The sequence below is a fragment of the Lemur catta genome, chromosome X, assembly GCF_020740605.2.
Source record: "Lemur catta isolate mLemCat1 chromosome X, mLemCat1.pri, whole genome shotgun sequence".
NCBI classification, from domain to species: domain Eukaryota; kingdom Metazoa; phylum Chordata; class Mammalia; order Primates; family Lemuridae; genus Lemur; species Lemur catta.
In genome coordinates this window covers 10433445-10449985 of record NC_059155.1, presented here as the reverse complement: position 1 = coordinate 10449985, position 16541 = coordinate 10433445, and the positions used below count along the sequence as shown (strand labels likewise).

General features: G+C 40.5%; 1 protein-coding gene across 1 annotated transcript; it reads left to right on the top strand.

Annotated features, from left to right (window-relative positions):
- Positions 1 to 5851: 5851 nt before the first annotated feature.
- SERPINA7 (serpin family A member 7) lies at positions 5852 to 11115 on the top strand. Its single transcript, XM_045537541.1, has 5 exons — positions 5852 to 5887; positions 7517 to 8164; positions 9203 to 9476; positions 10185 to 10332; positions 10841 to 11115. The coding sequence occupies exons 1-5, from the start codon at positions 5881 to 5883 to the stop codon at positions 11042 to 11044; spliced, it is 1281 nt and encodes a 426-aa protein (XP_045393497.1). The 5' UTR covers positions 5852 to 5880; the 3' UTR covers positions 11045 to 11115.
- Positions 11116 to 16541: the final 5426 nt, after the last annotated feature.

Genomic DNA, 16541 nt, shown 5'->3' with positions numbered 1-16541 from the left:
CAAGATTTAAAATGAAAGAATACCATACTTATAATAATACTTACCAATAATAAAACTCCTAACCAATAGGAAAAACTCCTAACAAACTGGGAGAATTCTCGCAAAGGCTGATAGCCTGTACCAGCACAAATGGAACAACCATCCCCAAATTCCCAAATAAAGGCTTTAATCTCAACCAAAGGGAGGGAGGTCACAGCCTGAGAGGACTTATGAGAGAAGATCCTGGAAATCTGAGGCCCAAGGGCCTCCTTATTGTAGGTACCTCACCTGATTCCAGAGTACACTGGTCCACTCCAAGGTAAGATCACTTCTAGTTCCATTCTGACATCAGCTATGTTAACCAAAAAAAAAAAATAATAATAATAATAAAAATAATAAAATTTAATTTAAAAATTAAAAAAAATACCAGATTGACACAGAGGTAAGAAAAAAAATGGCAAAATTGCAATTTGGGCATACTGAATCAGGGCATCCCTGAATAATGTCCCATAAGGCAAGTGTAGGAGAGGTTTATAATGGGATATTTCCACAAAAAAAATTTGTTTTCAGAGGCAGTTCATTGGCTGTGCAGAAATCCTAAATCATAAACCTGTTCTGATTGGTTACTTAATTAGGGGACTCTCAGCTGAGAGATGATGGAGGCCAGCAGATACTGACTTCCATTGTTTATGTAAGACTATTGGAACATTCTGTGGTTGATCTTTAGCAGGTATGAGTACAATCCTCTGGAAATCTCCTGACTCCACTTTAGAACGCCTTAGTCTTAGTTACTTCATGTTCTTTCACAGTCCCATTCTTGAATAATTAGAGAGAAGCTATTGATTAGTCTCTTGGGCCTTTAGAATGAATCCTCTAATTTGGCTTTGGATGAGTCAATTTTTTCCCAGGTACATGGAGCTTAAGCACTTATTCCCTGGCTGTGTTAGAATTCATACTTTGTCTTTAGTCAAGGTTTTAGATAGGATGAGACATGATGCAATTGTATTTAGGGTATTAACCACTTGTCTAAAACATTCTTTTAGTCACCCAGTTTATGGTATTTTGTGTTGGTGGCTAAAACGGACTAACATAGATAGTCCTTTTATCCATCTTTGGGTGTCGTTTATTCTTCTTCTGAATCTCCTTTTGACATCCTATAACTTGTATACTGTCATACAAAATTAACTACAATTAACACATCTTATGTAAATAGGAAGTAATAAGGGGAATAGGAAGGTAGAAGAAAAATGCTTAATATAAAAAGAGGTATTTTGATATCAGCAAAAGAAAGAAGAAATACTCATAACTATTATAATATTGGTTTTTGTAACTAGCCACAAGGTCATAATTGGTGTTTTTAACTACTTTCTTCCTAACTACCTTCTTCTACTAATCCATTCTATACTCCCTTTGCCCTCAATAAACACCTTAGCTGGTTGAGTTTTCTTGCCTGGTAGAGTGACCCAATCTTCATTTCTGGAGTATCTGAGTGACTATTGGTACTGCTTGTATGGGTTGCTATAATTTCCCATTGGCTTTAATCAAAAGACCTGGGAGTACTAAGAGGCACATCCCTAGGGAACACCTGGATTACAGATTCTCATTTTGTGTAGCAGTGAAATTTCCTCTTGTTATTCAAGTTACTATCCCTACAAGTACTGTAGCTCTCTTCCTTTTCTATTTATTCAGTGTCATGAATTGCCCAAAGTGGCCAGGTGTCAATCTCAGTTGCAAATTCAGTGAAACCATTTTTGCATCCCATAGTAGAAGCATTCAGCCATTTGAATTAAGACTCCTAAATGAAGAGGACCTAGGTCACAGGGATGGGAAGCAAGAAATTTCCTGGTGGATCAGTAGGGGAATAATGAGTGGATCCACACCCAGTTTTACTCCTTGATCTCCTAACCTGTGATTCCAGGTTATGGGAGAAACAGCACCATATTTTGGACACTGATTTCGAGCATATACCACATGGTAGAGGACATGACTAAGCTCTTCATGATATCACCTACCTGGTTCGATTACTGACCCATCAAAACCATTCCACTCTCTATTGGCCAACTGATTTAGGGTGATGGAAAACATGGTAAGGCCAGTGGATTTCATGAATATTGGCCCATTGCCACACTTTGGTGTGAAATTAGTTATTTGGCCAGAAGAGACTCTATGTAGTATACCATGATGGTGGATAAGGCAGTTGGTAAGTCCTTGGATGGTAGTTTTGGCACAAACTTTGCAGGAAAGGAAGACAAAGCCACATTTCTAGTCATTGGATATTCTCTTGAGAGCAAAACAATTCCCCTTCCACAATGGAAGTGGCCCTATGTAATCAAGCTCAAAATAGGTAACTTGCTAGTCATCTGGGGAATGGTACCATATTGTAATCTCAGTTTTAGTGTCTTCTGAATCTGTAGCCAGGTTGACCTTGATGTGTGGAGGTTCATGGTTCTGAGCCCATGCATAAACTTCATCTTGGTTGGCATGACCACTTTATTCATGAACCCATTGAACAAAGACAGGAGTGTTTAGGAAAGAGGCTGGCTGACATCCATAGAATACATCATTTTATCTGGCTGATTATTAAACTTCTACTTTGCTGAGGTTGCTTTTTGGTGAGTATTAACATGGAACGTAAATATCTTCACACGCCATGCCCATTTGCACAGGTCGCCACATATACCTCTTTCCCACACCTCTTTATCATCTATTTTATAATCATGTCCTTTCCAAGGGGCATCCAGCCAAACAATTAACCAGTGTTCATGAACTAGGGTAGATCCATCCCTCTGTCCCCATGTCTCCTTCCAAGCAAAATGAGCAAGGTTCTCTGGCCTTCTTTAATTTTGGGTAAAAATCATACCCTCCATTAAATGTCTTTTATGTTAAGGTTATTCAGCAGCAGTTACTATTGTTTGAAGTCAAATACTGTAACTGATACTGACATTGTTAACAGGAATTAGGTTTCATGCAACAATATTTAAGGAAATTGTGGAAATTTGAAGTTCCACAGTTCTGGCCTACTAGGGCTAAAGGCAGTCGAAAACTCCATTTGTGTTCTAGAAGGGGATATGGAAGCCCATGGAATGAAATGACATATCAATTAATTAAATGTCCCCTGAAATGTAGAGCCTTTGAAGGCATGCATTTGGAAGACCTAATTGCTGCCACAGAAGACTCTGAAGGATGTAAGTAGTTCCAAGATTGTGGAGTGAAGTGGATGCTTCTGATGGCACTAGAAAGCTTAGAAAAAGAAGGACATGCTGAAAACCCTAAATTTTTGACTCAACTGCTCAAGGAGTATACTGAAGCCAGACAACATGAAAATAGAATTTCTTGAAATGTAGCTGGAGGGCTAAGTTGGCCATAACCTATGCTCAACATCTGAACCTGTGAATTACCAAAATCGGTTGATTTCCTAACATTTATAGCTCATTTTTGTCAAAGTTATTCACTGAAATAAAAAGAGTAAAAACTCAAGAATAGCAATATTGGGAGAATTAAAAGAAACCTCAAGCCCAAATGCCTACTGAATTTCCCTTACTAACAGAGTAGTCCTCTTTGTCCAATGAGGCTGTTTCTCTTTTGCTTAAAGATCCAGTAATCTCCCTGCCTGTGAGACTTAAATTGTAAGAAGAAGCCAATTTTCCTAATGCCCCTGTCCCACACCTATTATTGTTTTCCAACCTATAAGTAAGATTGCATCATATCCCCCAAGACTGGGGTGAAGGATCAAATATCAAGTCAAAACAACAAGAAGAGTGTTTACACACTAAAAGAACTGTGGAACTTTGAATATTTTAAAAATAAAATATGTAAAATTTGTGTGGGAGTGGATTTTGATAGTGTTCATCCAAAGAAGGAAATACATAATTTCAGATCTGACTGAATTTGTTGATACAGTAACACTTCCTAGAGAGTCTTTGTTCAGTGTTCTAGCTCCAGCAGCTTTACACAAGATTGAAAATGTGTGCTAAATATAAGCTTGCAAGAAGAATTTAAACCTTATCAATAAATTGCATATTAGTTATCATTCATTTGCATAAAGCAGAACTGAACAGCAGTGGGGGTTTGGGATGGAGCCAGGGACCACGGAGACTTGAGGTGAGGGAAGAGAATCAAGATAACAGACGAAAGGGAAGAGAATTAACAGTTGCTGGATCCTCACTACATGCTGGGTACTACTATAGGAGCCTCTGGACACCACCTCTAAATTTCATGTGATAGTCCCACTAACCACATGATGTGGGGATTTCTCATTTTGAAGGTGAGAAAACTGAGGTTCAGGGATATTAGGTAACTTGCCCCAAATTGCACAGTTTACATAGCAGAATGACAGAAGCACAGATCTAGTGCCTATGATGCCAGAGGACAGGGGAGACTGCAGGGGGAAGGGTGCCTTTCTCATATGTCAGAGACAAGCCCTGCAGTTACTACCTGCTAGCAAAGCTCAGCTGAATTAGAAGCAGCAGAAAGCAACCTGTGCCATTGTCTGACTATGCCACCAGAGGGCACAGGTTTGGCAGTTTTCTTTTTAGATAGTCTTTTTTTTTTCTGTTTGTTCTGTAGAAATTTGCTGTAGATGAGAGAGCAGACAATGTGTCATCTTAGCGGGATTGAGCATGGACTGACCTCACAGTCTAGAGACCTGAGCTTGCCACTGTCTTTCTTTGGGACACATGGACAACTGACCATCCCATATGTGAGGTGTGCCCTCTTCTATTCAATTTGGGCAGTGTGTGCCAGTTAAAAAACCCCTTGGATTCAGGACTGATATTTAGCATTCACCTCTGAGCCCCCAGTGCTTAGTGTGGTGCTTTCTACATACTAGGAGCTCAGCGTATGTTTGGTTGAGAAGAAATAATAGTACATAGAACCATCGTTTACTGCCTTGTCAAAGTCCCTCGGTGACTTCCCAATGTCCTCAAGATAAAGTCTGCACTATTCATCCTGATTTCCAAGTCCCATCATAGACTGCATCTAGGCTCAGCTCAAATTAGCCCCTGTTCCCTGCCTACCTCCCACTACTTAACACATACATTCTTAATGTAGTACCGAAGCCAGCAGTGTCTGGAATCAGATGCTTCACAGAATGACCTTCACATGGTAAATTCCCAAAAGCAGAAATTGCTGTTACTACTACTACTACTAGAGCTAGAAACTGGCAGAGTGAAGTTTGAACTGAGGACTTCTGACTGAGTCCAGTTCTCTTTGTTCTCCTTGCTTCTTTGCGCGTAGACAGTACATGGTTAATACTGGACAGTGGAATCTTTTATTCTGATCTCCTTGGCTCCTTCTGCATTCTCTTTCAGAGTCCTATGGCAAAGGGAGGGTACAGGGAATTTTAGTGACCAGAAGACAGGACTGGTTTTTCCCCTGAGCAGTCATATATGTGTGCAGCCTCAGAAGTCTAGCACTGGAAGCTACCTTTGACATCATTTCCTCTGCCAATGCATACATAATTTTGACAGCACCCCTTAGGCTCACACAACCTCTGCCTGCGTGCACATTTCCCTCAAAAGGCAGCCAGTCCCATCACTTTTTGGCTAATGCTGAGAACTCTCTCCTGCTGCCTCTTGGCACTTTTGCCCACGACTCTCATTCTGCCTGCTGAAAAGACACTTTTCCTAGCGTGGACCTGGACCCCTCCAGCTCTGACGGTCTTCTTTCTCTTTTGTTTTAGATGACGGATCTGGCAGTCAAAGCAATCACCCAAAGTTCAAATCTTATCATTTTTTGCTTTGTTCCTCTTGGCCTTGGTTTTTACATCAGCTTTGAAAATATCATCCCATGGTTAATGCTGGGGTTAATCTGTAACTAAGAGTGCTCTAGTTTTGCAATACAGGACATGTTATAAAAATGGAAAGGTGTTTCTTTCTGAGAGATGCAAGTGGCTTCTTGGGCATGTGCTGTAAGTACTTTTTTTCTCTTTGGGGAACTTTGAACATCTCTATCAGCAAGTTAGAGTCCCAAATAACCAAGTCAGCAAGTCAGAGTCCCAAACCAGATTTGTAGCTCCCGGGGCCAAGGTCTAAGTGTGGTCATCTGATAATTGATCTTCTACCAGCCTCAGTGACATTTTAAAGAAAGAGAACTCTGGTGACAATATAGAGATTGGATTTAGTGGTGAAATAAGGGAGGTTGGGGTGGAGGATAGAAAAGACCTGCTAGGAGCTGATGCAGTAGTTGAGGCCATAACTGAGGCAGTGACAGTAAGAATAGACAGAAGGGAGAAGTTTTGAGAGGTATTTAGGAGGTAGTATTCCTAAGACATCAAGACTCATTAGATGTGGGGAATGAGAATGAAGGAAGCCCCTAGGATGGCTCCCATGTTTCTGGCATGAGTGTCTCCATAGACAGAGATACAATAGACTGAGATGTAAAATGGAGATGAAGGAGCAGGCTTGAGGGGTAGAGAAATGATGTGCTTACATTTGGAAACTTTGAGATTTCCCTATTGAGACTAAAGTATGTGTGGACCATCCTGGTGGATGTATCCAATAGACAGGATAAATGGCTAGGAACTCAGAAGAGCAATCTGGACTAGGGATATATAGTTTGTGAGGCAGCAGTTGAGTGCCTAGGATGAGATCACTCCAGAAAAAAAGATGGAGGGCTGAGGAAGGAGCCCTGTCCTGACTCCATAGATCTCTTCCTTCTAACCACTCATGTCCATGGTCATTAGGATTCCACAGCTGACCTCCTTACTCTCCTTCCTTATACCTCCAGGCTCACAGAAACTTACACAATATTTTTCTGACTTCCTCTCTAATAATTAAAAGTAACATGCATGGGTGTAAGAATATAGTGTTAAGATGTTATACAACCTAGAAATGAATCTTTAAATGTTACTAAGATGGATAATGACAGAAATCTAAAATGTATAAAGTTATACTTTCATTTTCCTGATGTTTGAAAATACTCCTGTGACTTCCATACATTGCAAAAATGCATGAATTGCGAGTCATAACCTTGCACACGACTCCACAAACCACCACCCATCCATTCCAATTAATCATATCTTGTACACAGTATTCTCATTTTGTCTTTTAGCCAAAGAAAGTGCAGATGTTCTCTCAACTCATCTCACAGATTTTATCTTAAGAGAATACCAAATTAAAAAAATACAGTCCAAAATTCTAATCAACAAAGAATAATGTAAGCAGAGAGAGTACTATTTTTACCTAAGGATTCCTCCCTCTCCAAAGGCTGCCTCTAGTTGAAATAAAAGGTGATTCAATTTCCACAAATTTACTTAACTCACAGCATTTTCATGATGTCACTATTACATCTGAATGAGAGTCCACGGTATTATTTCTGTGGCCTCAGCAAGCCACTTCTACTTCCTGCCCACATTAGATGCATCATCAGTTTTTCAGAAAAGAGAAATCTCCACCTAGCTCCTGGTGAGCATATAATCAAATATTTACTATTGTTTTATTAATTAAAGTGAGGTGGGCAATTATTATATGTCTTTGGCTCAGAGAGTGTTTCATCCAACTAAGCTCCACCAATGGTTCTCTCACTTCGTTTCTTATAGATTACCTTCCTTCCAAAATGTCACTGTTCCTCTATCTGATTCTCTTGGTACTTGGGCTTCATGTTACAATCCATTGTGCACCACCTAACAGCTCTGACGGCAAAGTAACCACCTGCCATTCACCCCAACAAAATGCTACTCTCTATAAGATGTCATCCATCAATGCTGACTTTGCATTCAACCTGTACCGGAGGTTTACTCTGGAGACCCCAGACCGAAACATCTTCTTTTCCCCTGTGAGCATTTCTGCAGCTTTGGCCATGCTTTCCTTTGGGGCCTCCTCCAGCACCCAAACTCAGATCCTGGAGGTCTTAGGGTTCAACCTCACAGACACTCCACTGGCAGAAATCCAGCATGGCTTCCAGCATCTGATCTGTTCAGTGAATTTTCCAAAGAAGGAACTGGAATTGCAGATGGGAAATGCTCTCTTCATTGGGAAGCAGCTGAAACCACTGGCAAAGTTCTTGGATGATGTCAAGACCCTCTATGAGACTGATATCTTTTCTACCGACTTCTCCAGTGTTTCTGCAGCCAAGCAGGAGATCAACAGTTATGTGGAGAAGCAAACCAAAGGGGAAGTTGTGGGCCTAATCCAAGACCTCAAACCAAACACCATCATGGTCCTGGTGAACTATATTCATTTGAAAGGTAAGACTCTGAGATCAATTTCAAGTCTAGGGTTCAGATACTTTGGTGGAGCGCTGGGGGGAGCTCATGGTCTCTTATTACTGGCATCAGTAGGTGTCCCTCATGCCACAGTGATCTGCTCCATTGGACATAGCTGTGCATAGTATTGGATCTTCCAGGAAGGACACACAGCTCTGTGAATGAGCCCAGGAAATTTCTAGGGAGAGCACATTTTCAGAGAGGTGGGTGACAATGGTTTGAACATCTTGCTTATATTTGGTTAAAGAATAATGGTTTCCAAAAGATTTGGTGAGATGGGACAAGCTTGCACTTGGCAAGTAGACATATATGTATTTAAACTCTATTGTGACCCTTACTTGCTGTGCACACTTAGGCATGTTACATAAATACTTTTATCATGTATTATGACTCCCTATGTAGCATGTACTGTACTACATGTGTGGTTTACACATTGTCTCATTCAATCTTTACAAGTGCCCGTGTTCACACAGTTAAAAAGTTTCAGAACTAATATTCCCAGCCAAGTCTATCTGACTCTAAGGCTGGTACTTGTAACAGCAAGAATCATGTGACTCTTTTCTGAAGGTGCTGTGCTCAAATTATTTCTCCTGCTTCTACAGCACATGTCAGGCACATTTGGTGGAGGAGTGAACAATTGGTGGCCACAAGCCATGCACATATAAATGGCTAAAATGGCAGAACATATCTGTTGTCTCATTTTACCCTGTGTGTTGGATGTCATACTTTTTATGGATGAGGAAACTGTGGCTCTGATGGGTTTAGTGTAAGTATGGTGGTTTTGAAAACAGACCATGGAGCCCAACAGCCATAGATGTGATTCCTGGCTCTGCCACCTGCTAGCTGGGAGAACATGTCAAATGACTTTCTCTTCCTGATCGTCAGTTACTTATAAAACTGGTCGACTCTAGGTACCTAACTCTAGTGGTCTTAATTACTAGATGAGATGACTAATGAAAATGTTCTTGTTGGTACCAATACTGTTTAAAACAAACACCTCTCTTCTCTCTGTATTTTAAGCCCAGTGGGCAAAACCTTTTGATCCATCCAAGACAGAAGACAGTTCCAGCTTCTTAGTGGACAAGACCACCATAGTGCAAGTGCCCATGATGCACCAGGTGGAACAATACTATCACCTAGTGGATATGGAACTGAACTGCACAGTGCTGCAAATGGATTACAGCAAGAATGCTCTGGCACTCTTTGTCCTTCCCAAGCAGGGACAGATGGAGTGGGTAGAAGCAGCCATGTCATCTAAAATACTGAAGAAGTGGAACCGCTTGCTGCAGAAGGGGTAAATGTCTCAGAGGATGTGAGAGGTGGAGCGTGTGAGCATAACAGTGCAGGTGAGACCTAGTTCAGCAAAGATCTGGAGGCAGAAGAATCACCCTGAATCACCTAACAGCTGTGTGATGATCACTAGAATATGCCGAGAACATACCATGTCCAGGCTCTTTGTCGGACACTTTACACACTTTATTTCATCTAAGCACATCAACAAATCTACAAAGAAGGTGGTATCATTGGAATTTGTCAAATTCGGAAGTCATGCCTCGAAAGATAAAATAAGCTCTCCAAAATCATCCTGGTAGTAAATTGATGCCTTCCCAGAAATCATCTAGAGCATAGGGGATGTTTTGGATTTTGATGCCAAAAGGTGGGTGGGCAACAGTTCAGGACTGGTAGCGCAAGATGGAAAACCATGAAGTTCCTGGGTACTACCCATTGACCTTCTTGCCACTGGCTCCCCAACCTTGGCCATCACCCTAGAGATGTATTCTTTTGATTATAAAGGAGTTACATCTCCCTACTCCCAGCGTTACAGCATAGCATTGGCTGAACCAGAGTGCATTCCTTTCAAAACAGTTTCTGTGATTTGGTGGTTGCTAATACTCAGGGGAGAAGCAGAGTCCAGTGTAATACCATGATGAGCGAGAGAGAAGGAGGGAATCATAAGCTTGGTGTGGTGATTGCCATGTGTCCCCTTCCTCTTTCCCCACAGGTGGGTTGACTTGTTTGTTCCAAAGTTTTCCATTTCTGCCACATATGACCTTGGAGCCATGCTTCTGAAAATGGGCATGCAGGATGCCTATGCTGAAAATGCTAATTTTTCTGGACTCACAGAGGACAATGGTCTGAAACTTTCCAATGTAAGTTGGTAGATTAGAGTCCTTGAATGTATGAGTTGGAAGGGCCATTGGAAGTCAATTAATTCAACTCTCTTATTTTACTAATGAGGAATGTGATGCGTAGAGAAGCTGTGTGACTCCTCCTAGGCTAGAATCACTCCAGGGTCATTCCCCATTACCCCAAATAAGCTCTAGCAGTTCCTTCCATCCCTGACCTTCATGTCCTAAAATGACGCTGACAGAAGAGTTTAATGATCAAAAGTGACTTTGGTGAGATAAGGTTTTGGAGGAGGTGGGCAGCATGCTTAGGAGGTGATTACTGGAGGCAGAAGGCTCTGAAGAATTAGGTGGCTCCCTAAGAGCTACCACTAAAATCACCAGAGATTCATTAACTACACTTAGCCAAGAAGCCACACAGTACAGCAAAGGAATGGCCCCCATCCTCCCTTTTCCTTTCTTACTTCTAGCTCCTCCCGAAGACTGTTCCTATTTGTTCAGGGGACTGTTAGTGTTTGTTTTCTCCCCACAGGCTGCCCACAAGGCTGTGCTGCACATCGGTGAAAAAGGAACGGAAGCTGTAGCTGTCCCTGAAGTCAGACTCCTGGAGCAGCTTGAAAAAACTCTCCTTCACCCTATTATCCAATTTGATAGATCCTTCATGCTGATGATTTTGGAGAAAAGCACCAGGAGCATTCTCTTTCTAGGGAAGGTTGTGGACCCAACGGAAGTGTAGTTAGGAAAGAGGCCATTGGGGTAATTGCATGTGCATATTGCAATGGGAAATAAATGAATAATATAGCCTGATGTGATTGATGTGAGCTTGGACTCGCTTTCTCTTGTCCAAAGGTGGAGACTGAACCCTGAAAGAACTGCATTGGCTGTGGAAGAGGCCAATCCTGTGGCTGGACATTCAGAGAGTCAATGAGTGGCTCATTATTATCCAAAGCACAGGAAGGTTCTATGTTAGCATATTGCTCTTTGCCAGAATTCCCCTCAATTAGTTTGCGCTAAGAAATTTGACAGGGCTGACAAATTCCTCCTTCTTTGCCCTCTGGGGAATAGTTAAAATGCAAGTCAGGTCCTCATATCCCCATATTCCAATAATAAGATCAATGAACATAAAACAATGTAGATACAGTGTCTTATATGTAAATTCTCAACCTCCTTCCCTCCACCCATTAGAAGGATTCTCTGTGTTCTTCCATAACTGCCATTGGTAAGTTGAACAGAGGTGTTTCCACTATAGAGCTGAGTTACAGACTGAGAGCTTACTGCTAGAGATTAGCTTCTGTAAACTAATAAACATGTAACAATAGAGCAAGAGAGAGATTTACTCCGCTCACCCCCCTAAAATTTCTATCTTACTAATTTATGAGCTGAGAGTAGAGAAAGTCATTTATTCACATCATACCTCACAGCCCCCTTTCTGTGTCCTAATCAGACTGTTTTCCAAATATTACACCCTTGGCCCACTTGTTCAATAGGAATCTCCTGGTTAGTTTTTTGTTTCTACTCTCACTGAAGTTTGGTACTTTTGTATGCCCAGATCCTTCAACAGTCTCCCCCGCATGTACATGCCAACTCACCCCCACCCACCAGACTAGATTTTATCTCATACAGTAAGTATTAAAAGCCCTAAAATTAGAATTCGGCCTATATAAATAGCACAGTGAGTGTTAATGATGTAGAATCTGAAATTCTAGCCCTAAGCTGAAATCCTTCGGTGATGGCAACATAGTAACAAATACTTAAGTGCTGTTGCAGATGTTGTGCTTCCCACCCCCTTGACAAACACACCAATTCAAAAATACACAGAAAAATTCCCTTTCTGAGTACACCTGTTATGGAAAACAGTATGGAGCTTCCTCAAAAAGTCAAAAATAGAACTACCATATGATCCAGCAATCCAACTTCTGGATATTTATCCAAAAGAATTGAAATCAGGATCTCAAAGAGATATTTGCATTCCCACATTCATTGTGAAATTATTTGCAATAGCCCAGATGTGGAAATAATCTAAATGTCCATTAATGGATGAATGGGAGAAAGAAAATGTGGCATGTATGTACAACGGAATATTATTTAGTTTAAAGAAGAAGAAAATCCTGCCATTTGTGACAACATGGATGAACCTTAAGGACATTAAGATAAATAAAATAGAGTGCAATGTGCACTGTCTGGGGAATGGACATGCTTGAAGCTCTGACTCAGGGGGATGGGCGGGACATGGGCAATATATATAACCTGAACTTTTGTACCCCCATAATAAGCTGAAATAAAAAAAAAAGATAAATAAAATAAGCCAGTCACAGAAGTACAAATACTGTATTATTCTGCTTATATGAGGTATCTAAATTAGTCAAACTCATAGAAGCAGAGAATAGAGTGGTAATTGCTAGGGCCCGTGGAAGGGGGAAATGAGGAGTTGTTATTCGATGTGTATTAAGGTGCTGGCAAATTCTGTTTCTGGTGAGGGCTCCCGGCTTGCAGACCACTTTCTCACTATGTTCTTACATGGCCTTTCCTCAGTGAGTAGAGGGGGAGAGAGAGAGACAGAGAGAGAGACAGAGAGAGAGACAGAGAGATAGCTTTCTGGCATCTCTCTTTATGAGGACACTAATCCTATCACATAAGAGAGCTCCACCCTTATGACCTCATTAATTACTACCTTACTCCAAATATAGCCACTCTGGGGGTTAGGGCTTCAGCTTCAACATATGAATATTGGGGGTACACATATGTTCAGTCTATAACACTAGCCTTACTCCAAGTTATACAGAAATTAGTAGCAGTAGTGGGTATGTTGCAAGTTTGATTCTCTAGGAAGCAGACCCTGAAAGAGAGTTTATTATATAGGATGTTTATTAGGGAGTGCTCTTGAGATTAATGCCTCTAGAAGGGAAGGGAAGGAAGCAAAATGGGGCAGAGGCAGAAGTCAAGCTGAAATGCAGGCCCAAACAGCAACAGCCTTGACTGACTGCACAAGGAAACCTGGAGCTAAAATGGCTGGTTAGAGTTGTTCTGCATTAGGTCGAAATGGCTGGGCCATAACACATCTACTTTGATCAGTCATTGAATATGAACTGACCAGAAAAGGGCATGATCTAGGGCAAGGCATCTCTGCAACTGAGGCAGCCCCTGAAGGACCAAAGACTGCCTATTGACAGGACTGATAGCATTTAGAACAAGCTCTTTCTAGAAGAGAAATTTGTATGGCATACCTCCATGTCCAACATGGTCAACTTCTTGTGCAGCTGAAATCTACTTCATGTAAGTATGGAAAGCAGCTTCTCTGGAAGGAGCTCTGGTGAATCTTCCTGGGAAAAGCTTAGAAGAAAAATATTGATAGAATGATCTATAGCTTCTGCTTCTGCAGCTGGTCCCAGTATCACAGCTGATATTCTTCATCTCCCTTCTCCACTATCTGTTCTAGATTCCCCTTCCCCTTCAACTGGTCTCCATGGCTCACCTGATGACATGACTGAAAACCACATCCATGCCAAGTATTGAGCACTATATGATTGATTGTAGTTCCAGATTTTTCAGTTATCATTATCGTATGGTATTTTGTTGTATGAATATATCACATTTTATCTATCCATTCCAATATTGATGGACAGTTAGGTGATTTCCAGTTTATAGGCTATTATAACTAATGCCTCTCTGAACATTCTTATACAGGTCTCATCATGAATAAATGTATGCCTTTCTGAGGATATAAACCAAGAGGTAAAATTGCTGGGTCATAGGGTTTGTATATGATCAGTTTCCATAGACATCCTTATGTCTAGGCCTGGACCTGGATTGTCAGCATTAGGTGCATTCTGATTAGCAAGTTTCTCCTGGTAAAGCCATTGCAAATTTACCACTCGCTCCAAGTTTTCCAAATCTTGCCACTTAGGTTCTTTAACACCTCTCTTTCACCAGTTCACCACTTCTCCCGCTGTCCCCTAAGGAAAGTCTTAGAAGACAAAGACTTAGGAGTCCCCTTGAGAAAGTGTGTGGAATTCCATTCTGCTTTTCAGAGAGATTTCTACTTAAGTCTTTAGCCTCCCTCCCTTTTCAGCTTTGGAAATCAGCAAATGTCTTGAGTGACAGGTTCTGATTGTGTGTTTGAGTCTCACCAGATCTTCAAACTCACCACTTCATTTTCCTGCTACCACCAAAAGCTCACTTGGTTTGCCAATTCCCCAGATGCCACCCTCAGCCAGAATTGGCAAAATCTCCCTGGAAAAAAAAGAAATTTCATATCTTCAATACAGCTTGGAAAGATTTTATTCTCTCCAGAATTTTTTCCCTTTAGTGCCTCTACAGTTTTCAGATGCCTTTAAAACTATATTTTATTAAATAGTAATTTATCTGGCTATTCCAGTTGTTCTCTATAGGAGCATTGACCTACTACGAACTACTCCATCTACATGAAATGAGAAATGCTTATGTGTTCTTTAAAAGTTTCCCAGGTTATTGAAATGTGATAACCACCAATTGTTGGACTCTATTGCTTTACTAATGTTTCTCTGGGGCACCATTACTAACACAATGAGTTGGGGGACATTTCCCTGAAGTAGTTTATGGAAGCAAAAGGAAAATATTGCTCTATTTTTTGATAACTTCACCAAACTTTTGACCACTCAACCCTTTTAATAGCACATCAATTTATCTAGTCACTTCAAGGCAAGGTCAGTAACTTATGAACATTTTCTCTCTCTTTTGGGTAAATACATGGCCTACCTCCAAATACAGTCACATTGTGGTTTATGAATTCAACATGTAAATTTTGTGGGGACACAATTCAGTCCATACCAGTGTACCTGCAAGGTTTAAAGTGCCAACTACCACTATAGTCGAAATAGAAAGGATTCAGTCTGAAAATGTCTTTGAGCCCAAAGGATCATTAAATCTCGTCAGTTAGTGTGAAAATGGCAGAATAGAGAACTCCAAAATCCCGTTTCTTCACAAAAGCAACTAAGAAACTGACAAAATATGTCACAATCAATTTTATCTGAATTCTAGAAACTAACCAAAACTTGCAGCAACCAGGGAATACTTAATCAAGAAAAAAATAGTTGAATCTGAGTAGGAAGAGAGAGATTTGTAAAATTTTAAATTACCTTGTTCCCATATCCCATTTCCTAACTTGATGGTGGCCTTGAAGACAACAGCCTAAATTCTAGGTGGAGATAATGATGGATGGTACTAGGGAAAGCAGAATGGACCCTTTTCTCAAAGGATTGTGGTTGTTTGCTTTGATGTGCCTGGTGGCTCCCTGGAAGACAGGCTAAAAGTCTTGCCATTATTTCACCTAACTCTCTCACTGCTGAGGTGACTACCCAAGGAATATTTGTTGAAAACATTCCAAGGCAAATGACTTAGTCACTGCTGCCTGAGAAAATAGAAAACAGTTGGAGCAAACAATAAACTAACCAAAAATTGTAGGAATAAAGGCTAGGGTATAAGAAGCCTTCAGGAATAAGGACTTTCAAAAGCTCTGGCATATTCCTTGGAATCTATAAGTTCACATACTTCCCGGGGTTGAGTGCATTCTCCAAGAAATACCTGAGGACCTAAGCCTTAGCTCTGGTTGATCATTCAGCTCTGTGCAAACAGGAAGTGAAATCTAAAACAGAGCTGTAAATGTCCATGCTGAGTGTAGAAGACATGCCATAATGTATACACAGAACTCATTTACAAAGACTTGTTTTTAGTTCCAGGCATATAAAGAAATCTCTGTCCATTTATTAGCAGATTTCTTTATCCTGTGGACAAAAAAGAATTAATAGAAACTGTTCTGATGGAACCCAGCCATTAGAATTACTAGATAAAGTCTTTAAAATAACTATTTTAAATATGCTTAAGGAGCTAAAGGGAATCAAATAATAAGAATGAGAGGAAACCATAAAAATGATGTTTTACCAATTAGAGAATATCAATAAAGAGAAATTATAAAAAGAAACCAAAGAAAAATTCTGGAGTCAAAAAATACAGTAATTTAAATGAAAAATTCTCTAGAAGAATTGAGCAGACACAAAAGGAAATTGGCAAACTTGAAGATAGGTCAATTTAGAGTCAGAAAGAAAAATGAATGAAAAAAGCTTAAGAGTCCTGTAGTACATGATCAAGTATCAACATATGCATAATGGAAGCCCTGGAAGGGAGAGGGGAGTAAAAGGGTCAGAAAGAATATTTGAAGAAATAATGACTGAAAACTTCCCCAGTTTGATGAAAGACAC

Bases quoted from the DNA above. Each gene is read 5' to 3' on its own strand.
- SERPINA7 (XM_045537541.1), top strand. The intron at 8,165-9,202 runs GTAAGACTCTGA...CTGTATTTTAAG, and splicing joins GAACTATATTCATTTGAAAG to CCCAGTGGGCAAAACCTTTT. The intron at 9,477-10,184 runs GTAAATGTCTCA...CTTTCCCCACAG, and splicing joins AACCGCTTGCTGCAGAAGGG to GTGGGTTGACTTGTTTGTTC.